The 23,190-nt window shown below is 32.0% G+C and overlaps 3 protein-coding genes across 4 annotated transcripts in view; 1 reads left to right on the top strand and 2 right to left on the bottom strand.

Moving 5' to 3' along the window:
• The window catches only part of LOC127737801 (neuronal acetylcholine receptor subunit alpha-10-like), a 151,292-nt gene that overhangs the window by 83,756 nt on the left and 44,346 nt on the right, over positions 1–23,190 (bottom strand). The gene's annotated exons all lie outside the window — the stretch shown is intronic.
• LOC127737803 (neuronal acetylcholine receptor subunit alpha-7-like) overlaps positions 1–23,190 on the bottom strand; it is a 78,158-nt gene that overhangs the window by 24,868 nt on the left and 30,100 nt on the right. The gene's annotated exons all lie outside the window — the stretch shown is intronic.
• Positions 7,793–15,744, top strand: LOC127737806 (uncharacterized). Its single transcript, XM_052248736.1, has 10 exons — positions 7,793–7,978; positions 9,944–10,059; positions 10,786–10,866; positions 11,911–11,974; positions 12,345–12,436; positions 13,278–13,396; positions 13,734–13,826; positions 14,274–14,386; positions 14,843–14,920; positions 15,265–15,744. Exons 1-10 carry the CDS (start codon positions 7,865–7,867, stop codon positions 15,388–15,390), a joined length of 996 nt encoding a protein of 331 aa, XP_052104696.1. The 5' UTR covers positions 7,793–7,864; the 3' UTR covers positions 15,391–15,744.

The following is a 23,190-nucleotide window of genomic DNA, read 5'->3' as shown; positions in this document are numbered from 1 at the left end:
AAAATTTTATCACAAATATAGAGATTGATTCACATGCACATGTCTCTGAAATGTTTTTTTTACCCACACACCTTCAAATAAAACCAGGTACTCAACTTTCAATTTCGTGAAAAGACACTCGTTATCGTTATTTTTCAATTCCGTGGTCGTCTATCGCAATAAAATTAATAATGCCATAAATCTACATTAATTTATCAACATTAATTTATCATCACGATGGTGTAAAACACGCCTGTCTTTGCTGTGGTGGTTCCAAGTGGTGAAGTTGAAATCGTCCCTTCGAAAACAATTTGGACGCCATCACGAGTTGGTTAATCGTTATGGAATATCTGTTTCACAGATGGCGACGGATATATTCAAATCGTCTTTTCTAAAAATACTACCATCGCTAACATTTTTAACAATAAAAATCGTGGTTACCCTTCTATCGATAAGTGTCATGCCAAAAAATGACTTACATGTCCCCGTCTTTCCACCAACAATACGGTAAGGTCCACGTTTAATGGTCGCACATTTTCTTTAAATTTTGAAACTGATATAACATGAAAAACAAACAGTATTATTTATTTACTCACATGAAACAAACCGGGATGTGGTATTCAATACGTAGGTGAAACTAGACGATATTTATCTAAACGCACTCAAGAACATCTGTATCGTTTTAAAAGACCCAACAAATTCAAAAGTATCATTTATCAACACCTTAAGAAGCACAATCATCCTATTAAATATTTAGCAGTTCAACCTTTAGAAGTAGTAAATAAGCAGCCTGGTGAATCTCATTCAAAGTTTGTACGATCACGGAAAATAATTGAATTAAATTGGATTAAAAAATTACAGACAGTCTACCCTCTCGGTCTTAATGATAATATCATGGGAATTGTTAATATATCAAGAACCGATTCTGTTAACATTTTGGATATAGTTTCTAAAACTGTTCGTAAAAACCGTTCTCATGGTCGTAGAAAAAATCGCAATCAAAGAAAATTTCGGACCAATCTTACCAATATTTCGGACCTAATTTCTATTTCAAAAAACAACGGCAGACATTATCTGTTAACAAAGCTCTGTTCATTACCGGTTAATAAGTTAAATAAAATTTTAGAGGATTGCAACACAATTTCATATAACAGTCCTAAGTATGAAATCGTTCAAATTATAATGGCATATTGTTATTCTAACTTGTATCCCAAAATTGATCGCCCTGAAGATCATAAAAAACAGTTTATTAAAATAAAGTATGTCAATAAAGGTTTTGATTTTGTAAATATTGCCGGTATTTTTAACGACCATTCTGTTAAAGAACAAATTCCGGGATATTTTGATAATACTGAGCTCCCTCTTATTTGTTATATTTACAAGAAATCTACCCGGAAATTTGTGTTTAATTATAGCCAATTGTGTAAAGATGTTAATATCAGTGAAAATTCACCTACTTCATGTAATTGCAGTAATTCCGAATACATTTATGGACCCATTTCCCATGTTATAACAGGAGATCTTAACATCGTTCAAGACCGAGAGTTAAAATCATTCCTCAGTAAAGGACCTAAATATCGTCCCCCGTCAATTATTAATTGGAATGAGTGTCGTAATATCATCCACGACTCACTCCATACTTACTGTTTGAAATGGATAAAACGGGAAAAGCTGACAAAAAATCTTTGGACTCTTTTTTTAATTCAGTAATGAACATAGTTGATATACGTATTCAACATTTTAAAGAACATTTTACTCTTAACAATAACCACAATAAACCTATTACTCGTATCAAACATAAACTAAAAGAACTAGCCAAGAAATTTGTTTTTGTCCCGGCCGATAAAGCTGCTAATAATATTATTATTGTTTGACGTAAATTTTACATTGAGGTTCTGAAAAAAGAAATCACCAATTCACCAACATTCCAACTGACTCCATTTTCAGAAAACGACATCTGTAACAAACATAAACTTTTAGCTACCGCTTTACAAGCAGAACCAAATACAATGAAAGTCCCAACTATGTATTGGCTTCCGAAGCTACACAAAACACCTTACAAATATAGATTCATTTCGTCTTCAAGCCATTGTTCCACTACTAAATTGTCTATTCTTCTTACCAGTACACTTGGTACAATCAAAAACCTGATAATAAATTGTTCAAATAAGGCCTTCGAAAATAGTGGAATTAATTACTTTTGGAGTGTCAAGAACTCGTTGGAAGTACTTGATAAATTACATGCATATATTGGTGATTTTGAATCTGTTCAAAGTTTTGATTTTTCTACCCTATATACCACATTGCCTCACATTCTCATTCAGAAAAAATTCACACACTTAATTAAATGGGCATTTAGAAAGTCAGAATGTGAATATATATGTTCAAACTCTTTTAGGTCATTTTTTAGTAGCAATAAACAAAAAAACTATGTCAATTGGACATGCTTTGATACTATATATGCCCTTGAATTTTTACTAGATAACATTTTTGTTCGCTTTGGAGATTCCGTATATCGTCAGGTTATCGGAATTCCAATGGGGACTAACTGTGCACCACTTATTGCGGACCCTTTTTTTGTATTGCTATGAGTTACAATTTATGACAAAAATCAGCAAAGACCCATCGAAACAACATCTGATACACAAATTTAATAATACTTTTAGATATTTGGATGATATTTTGGCTCTCAATAATGACGACTTCAGTATGTATACTAAAGAAATTTATCCTGTTGAACTTACTTTAAATAAAGCTAATACTAACAATGACCACTGCCCTTTCCTCGATCTTGCTATCTATATCATTAACGGAAAGCTTAATACTAAAATATATGATAAAAGAGATGATTTTTCATTTCCTATCGTTAATTATCCATTTTTAGATGGTGACGTTCCCTTGTCACCATCTTACGGTGTTTATATATCTCAACTTGTACGATTCGCTCGTGTATGTAACAATGTTTTAGATTTTAACGAGAGAAATTTATGTATTACTGAAAATTTATTACACCAGGGTTTTCGATATCACAAACTAGTCAAAACATTTACTAAATTTTATCATCGGTATAAGGACATCATTCGTAAATATAGCTCAACATGCAGACTTCTTACACGTTCAGGTATTTCACATCCAATTTTTTATGGAAATATTCTTTATCAAGCACAAAAATGTCAGTATTCATCTCTGAAGCTAACAAAACCTTTAAATAGACTTATTAAGAAGGGATATAGTTACGATACTGTTGGCAGGTCATTAAAGATTGCATATTTTGGCGTTAATATTGATTCACTTATAGGGTCTTTGCATCGGCACTAAACACATTTATTTAAAAACCAGTTGTTGGCATGACACGGGTTATGTTCTTCTCATATATGTTATGATGGTATGATACTAAACCCCTAACGGGAAGGATTGTGCCTGATATTCATATGATGAAGACATAATCTTTCAATCAGTTTAATTGAAGTCTGGAGCTGGCATGTCAGTTAACTGCTAGTAGTCTGTTGTTATTTATGTATTATTGTCATTTTGTTTATTTTCTTTGGTTACATCTTCTGACATCAGACTCGGACTTCTCTTGAACTGAATTTTAATGTGCGTATTGTTATGCGTTTACTTTTCTACATTAACTAGAGGTATAAGGGGAGGGTTGAGATCTCATAAACATGTTTAACCCCGCCGCATTTTTGCGCCTGTCCCAAGTCAGGAGCCTCTAGCCTTTGTTAGTCTTGTAATATTTTTAATTTTAGTTTCTTGTGTACAATTTGGAGTTTAGTATGGCGTTCATTATCACTGAACTAGTATATATATATTTGTTTAGGGGCCAGCTGAGGGACGCCTCCGGGTGCGGGAATTTCTCGCTACATTGAAGACCTGTTGGTGACCTTCTGCTGTTGTCTGTTCTATGGTCGGGTTGTTGTCTCTTTGAAACATTCCCCATTTCCATTCTCAATTTTATTAACCACAATCCCGTCTTCCTTTTCCACGAATTTGACCTACCGAAGAATACTTATCACCGGATTTGTACTAACAGGATCAACACGACGGGTGTCACATGTGGAGCAGGATCTGCTTACCTTTCCGAAGCACATTAGATCACCCCCAGTTTTTAGCGGGGTTCGTGGTGCTCAGTCTTTAGTTTTCTGTGTTGTGATTTGTATACTGTTGGTTGTCTTTTAGTATTTTTCTTTTTTTGCCATGGCGTTGTCAGTTTATTTTCGACTTATGAGTTTGAAAGTCCCAGTTCAATGTGAGATGTGGACATAGCTAAGGGTTGGCCAACTTGGAAGGCCTGCCACGGATTAATCCAGACAGAGAGGTGGGCGTGTTTTACAACATTGTGTAGATGAATTAATGTAGATTTATGGCATTATGAATTTTAGCATACTGACAAGCTCAAACTGAGGCTATTTTGACATTTTTTTTTGCTGTTTTGCACTAAATGCAAGAAGACAAAATTCAAATATAAAAACACGGATTTCGGATAGACTAATGTCTTAAGAACATCTGAAGGTGTTATTTGGTCGATTTATAATACTTTTGATTTTTGAATTCAAGGGACCAAAAAAAGTGGCCTTATCAAACCTTAACCTTTGCATATAAAAAAAAGTGGTGATTTTAAATAAATCTGCTATTTAAAACGCTGAAGCTGCCAAGACAATAAATGTTTAGCCTTTTCAACGAACCCTTTGTAGAACACGTAAATGAAATTCAAGGGGCGAACATTCATTGTTGTTCGCCATAGTAGACTCGCTAAAATTGACACGAACCTTTTGTAGAAATCGTAAAGAAATATCACTAAAAGAACTGTTTCCCTCTAATGTGAGTTAATATAATACATAAAGATATCTTTGAGTCACTTGTCCAGTCATGTTGGTTTTTTTTCTCTACAATTATGTGTATTTCTTTGGAGTTCATGATAGAAAAATGTTGAGATGTTAAAGGAACAACAGTGTCATAGCCGTAATAAAATAGACAAAATATGTATACTTGTAACGAAGTTCACAAAACATTACATTGAAAACCCGGTGAAGAATTCGGATGCTACTGGAAATAAGGCAGAGTTTGCCACTGGATTCTGCTCCACTCAATAGAACAAACATCATCGGGTACGTCTTGAGACAAAAAAAATCGGTCGGACAAAACCAAAACCTTTAAAATTATTCTATGTTGCTACTCTACAAAGCCATATAAATTGACCAAAGACTGGTCGACTTGGACTCATCATGTTAGTAAATATACCGCGACATTGAATATTCTGCAACCAATTAAACAAGCCAATATATTCATATAGTTCTCGAACTTGAGAAATGTCTTATGTTTACCTACTACAAGCTTAAGAAGTTGTTAACATTCTCTAGACCCCAATACCAGGAGAGGAGCAGGCGTAGAATCGTGTACATGTAGTACGTTATCGTATCTTGAATTACTCTAGTATTTAAGCGGTTAGCTGCAATCGAGTTTACCATGTAAATAAAGGCAACAGTAGTATACCGCTGTTCAAAAGTCATAAATCGATTGAGAGAAAACAAATCCGGGTTACAAACTAAAAAAGAGGGTCGCAATTCAAGTATAGATTTTGTAAATTAACACAATGTAAACTTGTTCTGGTTTAATTACCAAAACCTAAATTTTTTGTTTATAAGTAATAACACTTCTATCATGTTTGGCAATTAAACGAGAGAAAGACAAGATAGAACAGCAGTATTAAATACACATGCAGGACGTTATTATAACCCCGTGAATTTCGGTACGGGTTACATTAAAGTCTGTTGGTCAATAATCGACACTGTGGCTGCTTTAAATGAAAGACCGTATACAGTATATACAGATTTATTCACAAGTGTACAGTTCGAAAGCTAGGGGAAGACTGCCCAAGCAAAACATACATTAATTCAAAGTTAAGGGTATTAAAACAATATAAAAGGTTCTCATAAAATATAAATATAATTGTCTAATTTTATGCAATAATAATCGGATTATTGTCCTCCGGCTAAACTCAGTAAAATAGCGATAATTGCTTCTTTTGTAGTTGAGTGTAAGATACATGTATTATCTTTCGCACTTTAGACAGCCATCGGATTAAGTTGTAAAATCTATAATCTCTTTGGGTATTTGAAATAAAGAAACATTATATTTAAGAATAAATAAACATTTAGAACAAGAAATATTCAACTTAAAACTAAAACGAGAAACATTCAATTTAAAACGAGAGTTTATATAAATATTCAATTTAAAACGAGAGTTCATATAAAGCACTTTGCAAATTATAGTAAAAGTTCCTAGTGTCACTTTTGTAATAGTTATACACCGAGGGATAGGTGTGTCTGGATAAGAAACCCCGTCGGCATGAGGCCGGAGGGGTTTCTTATCCAGACACGCCGTATCCCGAGGTGTATAACTAACTTACACCCCATTCTAAACCCTATATTTTGTTAACATTGATTATTAAATGAAAAAAAAAAAAAAAAACGATAGCATATTTATTGACAATATCAAACCATGATTTATAAGAATTTTTTTTATTACATGAAACCCCACTAGTAACCTTTCCTTAAGTGAGTATATTTTACAAATGTCAAAGTTGTTTTGCATATTCCCGTTAAATCCATGTGCTAATATGGATCAGCAGGTCAAGGTTGACTGTTTCGTGTATTCTTCTTACAAACAAAAAATACATCATGCTTCTTGTATTCAGTTGTCAATATGGACGGGTATAAGACGGACGACATTTTGTGGCAAGAGTTGGATTTGATAGAAGAGACTAAAGATGCAGACAATATTATAACCCAAAGTACTTACCTGTATCAGTTTAATAAAGGTAATCATAACTTTATTTTATATCTTTAATACGGTTTGATTGAAAAAAATCCCCTCCCCCTCTTCTCGGGAATAAAAATCCCCATTCATAATCGGACATACTAAGGGATAGGTGTGTCTGCATTAGAAACCCGACTACCAGACACGCTCAACATACAAAGATACAGATTTAGTATTTAGGAACTCCCTTTTTGGGGGCAGTCAGGGGCTAATCCGGCCGGGGGTTCCCAACTCAAGAGAAAAAAGGGGGAGGGGTCCAACCATTCAAATTGCATTGATCTTTTAAATAAAAGTCGGGTCCAACCCGCGGAACCTCCACCCCCTGATCGGCCACTGGGTAACCCAAGGGGGGGGGGGGGGGTCCGGGAGTTAGAATCCCCATTTTTCAATGCTTTAGAATTTAGAATAGAGACATATGACTGGAATAAAAAAAATATACCTTCAAGCAAAGGAGTATTTAAAGGATAATTTTGTATTCAAAATAGATGCTTAATTTTTTTTTCGCTATTGGAATTTCCTAAAATGTGATTTTTTAATATCTTGAAACAATTTGTAGTGAACACTATTAGTAATTTCTTATGCTCATGCTATTTAAAAAATAATCAATTTCTATTGTTACGAATAACAATGGACTTTGTTTGCGGGATGTAGAAGCAGGGGTTTCCAGAAACCCCGCTCGTCACACCCTGTGATCAAAATCCATTGTTATTCGTAACAATAGATCTATGCAATTTACACTTGTTTCAGAAATAGAAACTATGAAGTATAACAATAGAACTGGGGTGTAACTATAGTTAGTATTCCATTATGTCGTCATAATTTAGTCAATCAATCGAGCAAACGAATAATTCCATTGAATAGTTGTAAGGAAATTTTTGTTTCATTTTGTGACTTTATTCTTTATTTTTGACATGATGACGTATATACACCGGCTATCCCTATGTCAGTGTTACTAAATATAGATCACTGAGCAAATGCATCAGCGGGTCAATGAGGTTGAAATTATACAATATATTAGCGCGAAAAATATTATAGGCACACAATACTACATAAACAGTAAATAATGTCAGTCGTGAGAAGCTTATGTCGGTGCGGTTTGCAAAGTCAAGGTTTGATTAAACAAATTGGATTGGTAAAACCCTTGATCGGAAATGTTGATAATGTGTCTCTAGTTCAAGTAAGTGATAAAAATATAATATTGTACAAGTCTTCTTTTTCAGTTTTAATATAACATTAGAATCATTCCACAAAAATAAGATTACCCGGAATACCTTTTTTATCGCCTAATATAACCGTATCAAGTTGATTGATTGATTGTTTGTTTGTTTGTTTTTTTTTTTTTTTGCTTGCTTAAAGTCCAGTGTCGAATATTTCATGTATATACAATATACATATATCTACTACCACTTGCAGTTTGTACCGCTGCCGATAAAACTGCCGTCCATATATTTCATTTGTACTTATATAAGGGAGGGGAAACTTTTTTATGTATCTATACAGAAAACTGTAGTTGTTTTCATGCCTCCTTTGATATTTAAGGTCCAGACGCTCTTTTCACAAAGAATCTTACGACCGCAGCTTACGACAACAATCGCGTAAGTTATACTGAAATGTTCATTACTTACCCGAGTATTTTGTCAAGATTATTTGTGAAACGAGTCGCATTTATGGTCGCGTTTAGTTGTCACTAATTGTACACTTTGTACGTCATGATGGCTGTCTGTCATCAGTTGTTTTTTTAATTTTAATTTTTTTTTATATTTTTGAGCTGATTGATGGTCAAAATCAAAGATCGATAGGACAATGCGATTGCGAAAATTTTCACAAATATTAATGTCGAAGATGTAGAGCTGGGCAGGCTTTTGTTTCACAAGAAATGTTAAAATAAAAATGACTCGTTAGTTTTGTCCAGAATCTTTTCGGTGTTTATGACTATATGTGTCTATATATATTTTTTGGGGTTTTGTTTTGTTTTTGTTTTGTATTTGCTTTTTTTTGTTTTTTTTTTTTTTTTGGAGGGTGGAGGGAGGGGTGTTGTCAATATTACTGTTGAATTATTTGTCACACATTATTTTTGTACTGAATTTTATATTCAAAACTATCTAATTATGTTGATTTCTATTACAGTTTATTAACGGGTAAATTTCGTATGCACCAGGCATATTTAATTTATTTAATAGTAATTTCATAATGAATTTAAATGTCCGAAATATTTGTTTACACCTGAAACATGTTAGATTATAAATTTATATTTGTCAATACTTATGGTCAAGATTGAACTTAAATCTTACGGTTATTCAATATTTCTATTTGATCAATTATGTTTAGTTCAATACACAAGCGTGTAAATAATTTCTCTTTGATAAACGGAATCAATCTGTTATCTAATTTCTGTGGACAAAATGACCATTACAAACTTTGTTTTTAGCAACGCTATTTGGTATATAAAGAAAGATATTTTTTTTTTATTATGGGACTCCGTTTGGATATGCCAACGAGAGCACATGAACTTCGTTAGGATTTTCCAATGCAATCAGATATGTTAATTGTTTTTGGTTTAAATTGCTGATTTGTATAACACTGTTATTTTATATTTGGACTCTTATTAAATGAATTTGGACTGTACCAATTTGTTTATGTTTATTGAATTGGACTGCCGATTTAGATGTGAATGAACTGTGATATATTCCAATCCATTATCTAAAACCCAATATCTCATATATTGGTACCAAAACATCTAACCTAATATTACAAGTTCGTATCTTGTGGTACAATAATAACAGACTACGTATACAAAAGCTAGTTCCCCCAGCTTTAACGCCATCCCGCAGACGGGATCCCACTCAAAGCCATTCCGGTAATATTTATAAGGGAAAGTAACAAATTCTTTCTTGATATATTTACAACTTGGGTCGACTAGGGGCGACTTTAGACTTTATCTTGTCTTTAGTTGAGACTATAAACATGATAAAGTAACCTAGACATTGAGTAAGAGTTTATGGGATATAGATTTCCATCTTTACAGTTACTCACGGATAGATTAAGGTTTTATTTCAGTCCTTTCATAATATTTTTTTTTATTATATCTCTCTCATTAATTCTAAAAATATCTGCTATTATTCTTCTTCTTCATTTTCTAAAGGAACTCAGTAGTGTTCGAAAGTTAGCAACTCAAAGGGAAGTAGACGATAATATACAAAAATTCAAAGCAGGAAATTATGAAACCATTCCAGACCCCAAAAGTTTGCAGCACTTCAAGTAAGTTAAATTAGTTCAAATAAAAAATCAATAATGCGTGTATATGTAAATGGCAGTTGGTAAAATGTTAAAGTTTCTGACAAACGAAATATGCATATTATTATCCATGTACGTTTTATACAAAGTACTATACAAACACTCTTTGAGTCATCTATGTTTTTTGTTGTTTGTTTACTCCTATGTTTGTTTCTTAAAACAATTTAAATTTCCTTTGCAGCCTTTTAGTAATTCATATTTTAAAACACGTTTCCTTGTCGCATAACGACATTTTAAGCATCCGTCAGCTACTAAAATACAAGCTTTTCAATTTGTTCGATATTTGATATGTACATTTTACTAGAATCATTTAAGAATTGAATGCTTCTTTTTGTAAATTTATTCGGGTGTAAAAGCGTTGACAGACTGAGTACATTTTGTATGAAGCGCGGAAGTGCTTCATTCTAAAAATGTGCGCACGGTCAACGCTTTTACAACCCTATAAAATTACCAAAAGAAGCATTCAATACTGATAAATACCTCCAACACGATAGATTTCAACTCTCCATACCTACATGTGCCTACTTGTCAATGTTTATTTAAGGTTCACTGACATTTAGAGTTTGGCATCGTTGCTTATTTTTAAGTCGTCGATATGTTTTTGCAGGAAAGCATTCCTTAGGAAATTTTTATTTACCTCCACCGCGTAATTTCAGTATACTGAACTAATGAAAGTACTTTCTCTTGTAGGAAAAGCGAAGATAAGATATCAGCAGTTGCATCGGGAGACCCTCCTCCAATTGGCACACACGCATTACCTCATCCAATATGGTAAGTTCACTCTTTATGGCCATCGTATTGTTTTTTAACACAAGTTTTTCAACCCTTTATGTTTACCAACTAATCACAAGAACATATCAATATCTCCAGAACCTTACATATGACGTGGAGTTTTGATCGATTTGTGGAAGAGGATAATGTTTCAACTATTTACTTTACAATATTGTTAATAATATCGATCTAACGAGCAGAAATATTGCAGTCAAAGCGGGACAAATATTAGAAAACAGGATACAATTTTCGTTAAAACTCGAACCGTAATAGGCATCTAAGTGAAATTTTCTTTTTATCTTTGCAATACTTTGCAGCCTAAATAGACCTAGTGTTGATGAATTAGTATGATTCATTCTTTCCGAGAGTTGAATGGCCCTGTCCTCAAATTAAGAAACTACTGTTTGTAAAAATTAAAAATAAGCAATTGATATGCGCTATATGAATTAGTTTTGACAGGATTTGTTAAGATGGTCGTTTGCACGTTTAATAAAAAAAAAACTACGTCATGCATCCACTATTAATTTAACTGCATACAAGTGATAGGTCACGATTTTTATATAGATTAATTGAATATTGTTAATCGTCCAACAGGACGGTGTGGGAAACTATACTAAAAACATAACATTTCACAAAAACTAAAAAAACCTGAATCATCCCACGCTTTTAGTTTACTCATAAAAATGTATCTGATGATGAGATCTGTCTCTTTAGATAAATAATTTAAAGATTAACATTAATGGTACTCAAATCGATTCAATTTTATGCATATTTGCAATATAATAAAAACAAGTCCTCAAGCTTTTCTATATTTGAATAATTGTCCCTCAACTCTCTAAATTTTCTAGTACTAAGATTAGGCATTTTTTTTAATGATATCTGTATTACTAGTTTTATTATTTATCAATTGAATGTTATCAATACATGTAAAGACAAAAATACAATATTCCTCCTCGAAAAAGAAATAAAGATAAAGATTTTGAATTTGTTATGTGTAGAAACGACAACAAACAATCAGATCTTCACATCCTTTTCTCAACACAGGTCTGAAGAAGAACTCCACAGTGTTCAAGTCATACACAAGCCACCAGAGGGTATAGTTGACAAGGCAAGTTTTTAATTATACTAAGTAAAGCGATTTATCGGATAATTTGAAATCGTTTAAATCATTTTATATTTTAAGGAAGGTAATAAATATCGTAAGGTTTATTTCTGAAAATATTTTATTTTGGAGAAAAAAAAACCACACGCTTCATGAGAAAAATGAGCTTTACCACATAGAACCAAATGGGTATTTTTTGTTAACTCTCTTTTGTTATACTGCGATCAGTTAAATCTGGAAAAGACTAAAATTTAAAAAGTCAAGAATAAGACAAAGCATTATACAATTAGAACTAATTATAATAATTGAAACATATTGTAGAGGACTAAAGTCTGGCAGAGTGAATTTTATTCTTTACACTTCAATATTTTTGTAGATGGCATACTACAGTGTAAAAGTAATGCGAAAGACCTTTGATACCCTGAGTGGTTTCAACAGAGGGGAAAGAAATGAACGCAGATGGGTTTTGTAAGTTATTGATAATTTTTTTGGTTTCTCGAGACAGAAAATAATAATAGTTATGAATGTGTATAATTGGCATCCATATCACTTGCATGTGTATTTTACAACAATATTTAACAAATAATTCATGGATTTGAGGGGCATCTTCCTAAAAACATATATGTGCCAAAGAGGGGGAGGGGGAACCTTCCATTTTACACGAATTGCCATGAATTGTTGTTACATTATACAGTGTTGAATCAAAACAGCAAGATTTCCTTTTCATCGTAAATCTGAAATGTATTTCGAATGATTATTTTTATACAAACTGCAAAACAATTAAATGGAATATCTCTGTATGCTCAACATATGTATGCAAATGAGCAACATAACAATATAAGCTCATGAAAATAGGCATTCCGTCTTCACCGATGATTTAAATGGATGATAATAGAAGCACTTTGAAACGTCTCTTTTATTGTAAAAAAAATATTTTCCGTCTTGTGCATTATCTGAATAACAGAAAACAATTACGTGACAACATTAGACACATTTTTTGCAGAACATGTTTTTTTCTTCGTGAATAAATTGATTGCTTTCTAAAGGTCTTGAAAAAGTGCAATTCCCCAAGCAAAAGACTTTAACAAAGATTTTCAAATACATTCATAATGACATAAATTCTCAATTGATACATGCATGATGTTAGAGCATAATGTGTAGATCGTTGATGAAGTTAGAGCATAATGTGTAGATCGTTGATGAAGCTCGAGCATCTTGTGTGGATCGTTGATGAAGTTCGAGCATAATGTGTTGATCTTTGAAATGTAAAGACTGAAGAACAAATTTATATTTATATTTTTCTTTACAGACGAATATGTTTTCTAGAAACAGTTGCTGGTGTCCCGGGTATGGTGGCCGCCATGTTAAGACATTTAAGTTCTTTAAGACGAATGCAAAGAGATTATGGTTGGATCCACACACTTCTAGGTAAACTTTGTTACACGTTTTCTTTAGAAAATGTGATAAGATGTACATTATCTAGATAATTATAAAAAAAATAATGTGTCTATGACAACGTAAGAAGGGGAACAACACATTTAATCATATAATGTTTTGTAAAAAGAATATAATGATGCAATGTAAACATATTTCCCTTCATAATTCAGTCCTCAATTCACAAATTATTTCATTAGATTAAAGTACGACCAGAAAACTCGAGTACTCTATATTTATGGCCCCTAGTATTTTATAAAAGGTCCAACTTTAGTTATTTTGAGTACTTGGTTCCCTTATGACTAAATTCAGCTATACTTTTTCGTTGCAGAGGAAGCAGAAAATGAAAGAATGCACCTCATGATAGCATTACAGTTACGTGAACCCAGTCAACTATTTAGACTTTGTGTTGTAGGGGCACAAGGTAAATTGTTACATTTATATGACTATTCTATAATGCAATTTGTGCCGTTTTCATCTAAACGTGATATTAAGGTGCAACGTTTTGACCCTTTGGTATTATTCATCCCTCTTTTAAGATCGACATCCATTTCTTTGTTATTGATGATAAATTTTGTATGTTTTTGATACCACATAGCAGAGAAAGAATCCAATACCTCCTTTACTCAAGACAAACACACTACCACGAGACCATTGTGTGTGATATGTAACGTCTTGAAACTAAATTTTCACAAACTTAAAGATCGTTTCAGTATATCGTAACAAAGAAAAATTCATTGTTTCTCTATTTTACAATTTGAATGGTAAGTTCACTTCCGACATGAAACATTTAACACAATTCATAAGTAATTCATTTTTCTCTTTTTAAAATGTTCACAATCTCACTATTAACACCATGTTTGCATTTTAGGTACTTTCGTGACTATGTTTAGTTTAGCTTACTTAATGAGTCCAAGATTTTGTCACAGATTTGTTGGATATTTGGAGGAAGAAGCAGTGATTAATTACTCTAACTGCTTACAGGTAAATCATGCACATGTTTTGTTACAAAGTATTTTATATTTAATTATATTGCATAGATGACAAAGAAAAATACGACATGAGAAGATTTTATGTTAATTATCCGTCTGATAGCATTGCTTCATGTAGTTTTCTGGGTTTACGATAGAGACCGTTTATTGAAATCAAATTTGCTAATAAAAACTTTATTACATGCATGTATGTTCAGTTAAATAATTTTGTATTGCAATTTATCAATTTAGAAATAAGGAAATGTGGTATAATTGCCAATGAGACAACAATTTTCAACATCATCAGAGACCGTAGACTATAGATTACCGTACCGCATTCAACAAAGAGCAAAACACATACTCATAGTAAGCTATAAAATGACCCGACATGACGAAATGTGAAACAATTTAAACGAGAATAACCATCGGCCTGATTTATGTATTAATAAACTAATTGTTTAAATTACAGGACATACAGAAGGGTTCAATGCAGCATTGGAAGACACAAGCTGCACCAGAAATTGCAATTAATTATTGGAAGTTACAAGTAAATATTATATTTTTTACATTTAATCGAAATAATATTTGTGTACATGATATAAATGAAATACCACTGAAAGTATAAATTCTTCGAAAAGTTTCAAAATATATCGTGTACAAAATAAATTTTCAAATTAGTACAGCTGAATAATGTCAATTCTATCACCAGATAGTAAACGAGGGTATTGCTATTGTCCTCATATCATGCAACTTAACTTCATTGTTCTTCAAAACACTCAAATAAGACTGTGTTTGCTTCATTCTTTATGTGAGCATTTATAATTATACATTTTTATTTAGTTCATTACTTTACATAAAGAAATAATATGAAGCAATTTTTATTGATTTTAGGAAAACGCCACGATGTTAGATGTGATCCTTGCCATTCGTGCAGATGAGGCTCACCACAGGGTGGTCAATCACACACTAGCTTCATTAAAGGAAGATGACTACAATCCATATAAACGGGGACAGTGAATCCAGTCATTCATCATTTCGTGGCAAACCAGATTCCATGAGACCAAAGGGACATGCAAAATACAAAACGGTTCTTGTTGTTGTCATCATAACACGTCATAAGTACTTTGCAATCAAATGAATGAAACATCAAACAAACGATGAGTTAAAGGGAGGAACATAGTCATGTGTGAGGTTTGATGGTATACATTGAATTGCAGAGTGCAGTCACATCATAATAAATAGACACGAACAGTACAAGAAAGAGAACCATAAGTTAAGGATTATTCTTATGGAGATAAATTCGACATGATAACAATATATGAAGTACTATTTAAGTCTTTAATAGGGAGCGTTATCATTATTTTTAGTCATTATGTTTTACTCGTTTTGTTCAAAATAAACTAGAATCTCTTACTCTCCTACAACACTTATTTTTGTTATAGTTCATTTTGTTAACATTAAGAAGCAACAAATATAGGTGTTGTTTTTTATAGAAATTTATGAATGCTTTTCTTGTTAAAAACAATTGCATGTTACATTACTGTATACTTGAAAAAGAAAGGCTGTTTAGAATAGAATAAAAACGTTATAAATTGTGTGTGTCTGAAGGCTTTACTGGATTTACCTTTATTATGTACGCTCAAACCTAAACGCTCAAACCTAAACATCCGAAAGTCAGGGATGTGTAAACACACTTCACGATGTTCGGAGCTCTATGACTTAAAAACCTAACCATCCGAAAGTCAGGGATGTGTAAACACACTTCACAACGTTAGGAGCTCTGTGACTTAAAAACCTAACCATCCGAAAGTCAGGGATGTGTGAACACACTCAAACCTAAACATCCGAAAGTCAGGGATGTGTAAACACACTTCACAATGTTAGGAACTCTATGACTTAAAAACCTAACCATCCGAAAGTCAGGGATGTGTAAACACACTTCACAACGTTAGGAGCTACATGACTTAAAAACCTAAACATGCGAAAGTCAGGGATGTGTAAACACACTTCACAACGTTAGGAGCTATATGACTTAAAAACCTAAACATCCGAAAGTCAGGGATGTGTGAACACACGTCACAACGTTAGGAGCTATATGACTTAAAACCTAAACATCCGAAAGTCAGGGATGTGTAAACACACTTCACAACGTTAGGAGCTATATGACTTAAAAACCTATACAGAGTAGCCAAAATAATAAGGGATAATAATCATCACGGTTTCATATCTTTGGAGTACGATGGAGGCAAAAAGAATTGAATTTTGTTTTTTTTCATATTTCGTATGATTTGATAATCAAAGACAGACAACCCGACTATGGTTTACAAACTAGCAACATTATCATATGTTTTATATTTGTAAAGGTGCTTCTGAAACCTAGGCAGTGTAACTCCCATTACAAATTGCCAATTCTTTTACAATTATTATCGATGGAAAAGCAGCTTTCACGGTTCAATTTGTAGTCCAACTGTTTTTACAGAAAATATTCGATTATAAATATAAAATAAAATAAAATAAATGTTCAATACACATTTAGGTAAATATGAATAATAAAATAATGTTAAAACCATGGAGACAGAAAATAGGACACATTTTAGAGAAATATTGTTCATGTTTATATAACCGGAATTTTTTTTTTGGGGGGTTTATTTTTTTTTTGTTTGCTTTATTAACTCAAAGTTGGACTACCAATGTATTGCTATGGCGAGTCTTACACGTGACGACAAAATTTCCATGTGCTTGTAACAGGAATTTTAAAACTGCATTACACCTAGTCCATATAGTTATTTGGTATTATCGTCGAAAACTTGTGTCAATTTCTTCAAGGCTGGTACTTCTTGCCGGTCCCTTTGATTCTTTTAATTATGAAGGTGTTCATATTCTAGTCAGAGAAACCTAGCTTTAGAGCTCAGTACTTCGTGATTTTGCCGCGGGTATGTCGAACAATATATTAACGGGAATTTTTTCGGTTTGTACTGTGCAAAGTCGGACTGTCAATACCCTTAACTTTATTATCAGGGTACGGACAGAACCAGACCAATGATCTAAACCGACTTAAAAATAATATGCAAAAGTATATCTCAAACACATACTTCACAGAAAATGCCAAGAGTTTAATATAAACAGTGCTTCTTTGTGGAGTGTGAAAACACTTGCATCAAAATCAGAAAAATGTAAAAGATTATTTAGCCGAATTTACAAGTTAACTCTTATTCACTTAAAATATATTGTGTAAATGTTTATTTTATTTCCAGTTGTATAAATCTTTCGTGTCATATTTATGGAAAAGTAATATTTGAACGATGCACATAACATAAGACAACCCATTCTGATGATTTCCATCCAAACTTAATCTTAAAATGTCAACTTCTCAAAACGAAAAAAGTTAATTTAAAAGTAAGAACAAATTCTGTGTAATCAAAATGACAAACATATTGTCATAGAAATAAAATATTTTCTTTTTTATTTGAAGGGTTGACCATTATAGTCATTTTGAATCACTATGTCCTGTTTCAATAGCCTAAGTAGTTTCAATAATCACAGAAAGTGAAAAACTAAGACTGAATATATACACGAAGAATGAAGGTATCGACGACGACGACGACAATTATGAATTATCGTAACAAGAACATTTAACAAACAGCTAATAATCAATATTACCTGTTTGTGTTTTCGTGATAACGAAAATAAAACGTCTTTGATGCCTGAAGACATAAATTGGCATATGCATTTAGTCAATAATGTCATGACCGAATAATCTAGTTCAAGTGCATCAAAAGCGGCTTTATGTTTACATTATGCGAATTAATTTCATTTTTACGGTTATCCAAATACAGGACAATCATAAATCATTTATTCTAGAAGCCAGAATTCAGGTGTATGAGTTTCAAAACTAATATTTATAATTCAGATACAAAGAAGGTACGAAAAGACCACTCTTTTGGGCCTCTTGGATTCGAGATTCAAACAGTATTGTAAATCTTCCAAATAACATCCCTCAGGTGTTCATAAGATATAAGTCTGTCGGACATAAGTATTCATATTTTTGATATTGTCCTACATAGAGGCATTATGGATCCAAAACAGCAAAAAATACCAAAATAGCCTAATTTTGAGAACCTATCATTGATACTTAGATATGAGCAACAGCTCTAACCAAAAAGATATTTTGCTACATAATATATTTTATAAAGATGATACCGTGTAAAAACATTTTTTTGGTAAAGATTTTGTTCATATCTTTTTTAACAAAAAACATGCGCGAAATCGCCATTTTTGTCAAACACGTTATACATGTAGTAGTGTCCAGATTATATTATCCCGTTCATTTATCAATACAGTCAACATAATTCTGAAAAGCTTGAATAAGTTTATTTTTTTCAATTTCAGGGGTCCTTTTGTGACATGATAAAATCAAATTGAATGTTATAGAGTAAATGGGAATGTATGCTATGAGCCATCATTTGGCCACTGAAACTGCATACAATAGTACTGGTAAAAGTTCTCCAATCCTTTTAAAATTGTGTTAATTTTATCAATAATTAAATAGTATGGCTACAATCTGGACACTTAACTATTTTGCTATTTTGCATGTTGCATGTTGCGTGTTGCGAGTTGCGTGTTGCGTGTTGTGTGTTGTATGTTGACTTAAAGGATAAAGTTAAATGACATTTTTTTGTTTGTTGTTGTTTGATTTCTGTTTCAATGATGTCATTCAAAATTATATTACAATACCTTAATTGCATGTTAGATGAATGGTGGGTTGATTTTTAAGGGTGGTTAATTAATTATCATGAGAACAAATTTATGTATTTTATGTTTTTACCAGTGTCTGTAAATTTAAAAAGTAACAGAATCTGAAAAATAAAGGCTAAAAATTTTGAATATTCATTTGTTAAACTTACATGAGGTTCAATGTTTAGGTTTATGTTATAACTAAATGTATATGAGTCAAATTTATTCTGCACTATATTATTCTTGGTAATAAATGGATCAAACATGAAACTATCTATTGACATAGTGTATCCTTCAATTTATTTGAAATTTATAATTAACCTATCAACACAAGTCATCAAAACTTGGATTCTGGAGATTGATCTATAGTATTAATTAGATGATATCGGATAATTTGATAGAATTTTATGACCAATGACAGAGATTTTTTCTCAACATAGAGATTTTTATATTCCTGCTAAAATAAATAAACAATCAAGCTAAAGGTACATAGGTTTGCTCGAATTAACCCCAGATTTATTACCTGTTGTTTAAATCATGATGATATCAACCTTAATGTCTCTTATTTTTGTAATATTGGTACATATCAGATCATTTATAATATCAGAAGTATTATTCGTTTATACAAATATAAAAAAAAAAGATTTTAAGAATGCAGTCTGGATTCAAACACAGCTGATATATATTTTCAAACATGTATGTTTGAACAAATGCTTTACTATTAAAAAGTCTACTTTATACGATTTATTTGGCCATTTGGGTATCTCCTGCCAGTTCCTTCTTATTTGGTAGATATTCTAATAGATAATTAGCAATGTTTAATAGTTATTTTTGGAAAAGTCAAATTTGCTTACAACAAGGATTTTATTCTGAATGATGGAAAACTGTATAAAAATAGTTATTTTATTAAGTACATCCTTCAGAAAGCAATAAGTTGCCACTCATTATAATGATTTCATAAAAAGAATACATATTTACGTATCTATGTTAACATATATTTACAGTAATTTTTATTGAATTTTTTGTTTATATCTTAAATTCCTTAATTTCTTTTTCAAAACTGGTATAAAAAGATGAAGCACTGTGAACATTCAATAAACATCAATAGTTTTGATTTGTTTTAATGTATATTATACTCACAATTTGATGCTGCATTGTTAGTTTTATAACTGTATTATACTTGTTGAGAGAGATGAGACTTAAATAAAATATGGAATTGAATTGATTCAAATTTCATATATACATATTTGTTATCTACAAGTTTGATCATATATACAAATTCATAGTTAAAAAGAGACACATTCATTAGCATAGGCGTATCAAACGGGAATAGCTAATCAGAGGCGGATCCAATTTTTCCGAAAGGAGGACAGGCCTGCTTCATTTTTCTAATCTGTATTTCAATAAATCGTTGTCAAATCATATCGCAACACCCCAACTCCATAGATCACAAGGTGTTTCGAACATCTATTTAAACCAATTAGAATTAACTAATTGACCATGGCCATGTCCATCGTCAGGAGCCTAAGCCATTGCATAGTGACACTTATCATAAAAATACTATAATTTTTATTAGGGGCTCCACACCTTGTGATCTGTTTGAATAATACTTTTCTATACTCTTTTTCTATTTAACCATGTTAACCAATTTAACAAATATTGTATAGAATCTATTTTCATAATCTGCAACATGTTAATTACCCAGAGTTGCTGATGTTACTGTTTCTCTCAAGTTTGTATGCCTACGGAAAGCAAAAAGAGGTCTTTTATAAAATAAAAGTTTTGCCTCTTCGTCATCCTTTAATTTATCCCAGTGTTTTAAGATATTGTTCTTTATGTGTGATTTCTGTCTTGAAAAACTGTAGAGAATATCAAGGGAAGGGACTGTAATACAGATTTGGGTTTTACCATTAATGTGTCATGTGACTTCCTGCATAACAGTTTTGATTTCATTTTTTGGATATCCCCTTTTAATAAGGCGTTCAGAAAATAACGCATATTTTGTTTGCAAATCTACTGGATCGTTCGTACATCTCTTAAAGCGAAGCATTTCTCCTTTAATTATGCCTCTGAAAGTAGAGGATGGGCGGCAATTGAGGACCTCTCTAAGTACTGATAATTTTCAGTCTTTAATTAATTAGTTATCTCAACACGCCTGAAAATAGCAAATTATTGTCAGCAATTAAATACATATTAGAGATAAGATATAGTTTACAAACTTAAGCTCAATGACAGTATTTTAAACTTTAATTAAAAAAAAAAGATATTGATAAAAGTGCAGACTCCATGATGTATGTCAAAGACATAAGGGTGAAAATACGATGACTGATAAATTTTTTTTACATATTTTGTATATCCAAATTTAAAATTCTTCCAATTTTACAAAACATGTAAAAGAAATAATCGAAGATCATGCAACACGCAACACGCAACACGCAACACGCAACACGCAACACGCAACATGCAACATGCAACACGCAACATGCATACTAGTCAATTTCGAGACAAATTTACTAAAGATGGCGGATTGCTACGTCATCGAAGTCATGTGATGTTTTACTTGGTTGGATATGGTAGATCTTGCTTGTTTTGCTGATTAATGTATATTTAAGGAATGACTGTAATATTTTTTCTGTCTATGAAGAAAAAACATCAAAAATGTGGTGCACACTAACCCTACGCAGGTTATTTGAAAGTGTGCACCACATTTTTGAGGTTATTTCGAATAGACAGAAAAATATTACAGTCATTCCTTATAATTTTATTCTAATTCAATTTTAAGGAGTGTCACTGTCACATGACAAAATTATGTCTATGAGCTGATAGACAAAAAACTTTCAGCCAATCAGAAGACGTGCTACATCCAAAATTAAATTATTTCATGTTTAAACATGCCTTTACAAGATTCTATCTATCATAGTTTCTGCAAAAAACTAAGCAATGACTCCTATAAGGATCAATTTACAATTTCGGTCTTGTTGACTTATTTGTAGCTCTTACTTAGTTGATCATTTTTGCTGATTAGAGTTTCTGTCTATCTATCATAGTTTCTGCGAAAAACTGAAAAAAGGGCAATAACTCCTATACAGGAATCAACAGACAATTCGGCCATGTTGACTTATTTGTAGTTCTTATTTTACTTAACAAGTTTCTGACAATATCTTGGCCTGCTGTTCATTTAAAACTGTCAATTTTGCTTTAACTGTTTTCGTTTTTGAGAAATAAGCCAAAAACTGCGTGTTCTATTCTAGCTATAGCGGCCAGGTTTGTTCACTGACCGCAATAAAAAACGAAAACTTTATACAAGACACCAGAGGGATCATTCACCATTAAGGTTCGTTGAATTTGATTCTGAAGTTTCAGAGAAGAAGACCTTTAAAAAAAGTTAACGACGACGACGACAAAATGTGATGGCAAGTTTGGGCCAGATGAGCTAAAAAGGCCAAATCAATATTGAATTTGAAGAACATTATAACGTAAAAAATCCATAAAAAGGTATGTAAAATGTAAATCTGCAATAACTAGGTATACAATCCGGGTGCTCTACATTTTTCATTTAATATTCATTTGTCATTCCAGCACGACCTATGCGGTATTAAGATATGACACATTATCTTTTGGACAATTATAAAATTAAAATCAGTAATTTAAATACTTAACCAATTGTGATTGAATCATATGATTCAAGTATCAGTGTTTTTATCTCTGGCGATTATCCATAAATAAAATCATATTTTCGAAAGATTCAAAATCAGACACTGTGCAGCTATAAAAGAAAAGCTGCAAAAGGACGTGGATTTCAGCAATAATAGGTCAAATAAGTATTTATATAAAATAAACTCTTTTATATTCAAATTCCAGTAGTATTTCTATTTTTACCTATTTCAACAAATAACAGAATATATTCTTGTTTCTAACTTAAGAATTAATGGGAGGAAAGGAGAAAAGAAATATTAAATTGCAACAATAAATCTTTGAAAAGCATGCTACATAATATTATAGTACACTATCAATACGATTTGTATCAAACTTTGGAAACTTTATTCTTTTGTTATTAACTGCCTTCTGTCAATGCATGAAACG

The sequence above is a fragment of the Mytilus californianus genome, unplaced genomic scaffold (genome assembly GCF_021869535.1).
Source record: "Mytilus californianus isolate M0D057914Y unplaced genomic scaffold, xbMytCali1.0.p SCAF_4, whole genome shotgun sequence".
NCBI lineage: Eukaryota > Metazoa > Mollusca > Bivalvia > Mytilida > Mytilidae > Mytilus > Mytilus californianus.
This window is presented reverse-complemented; position numbering and strand designations above follow the sequence as displayed.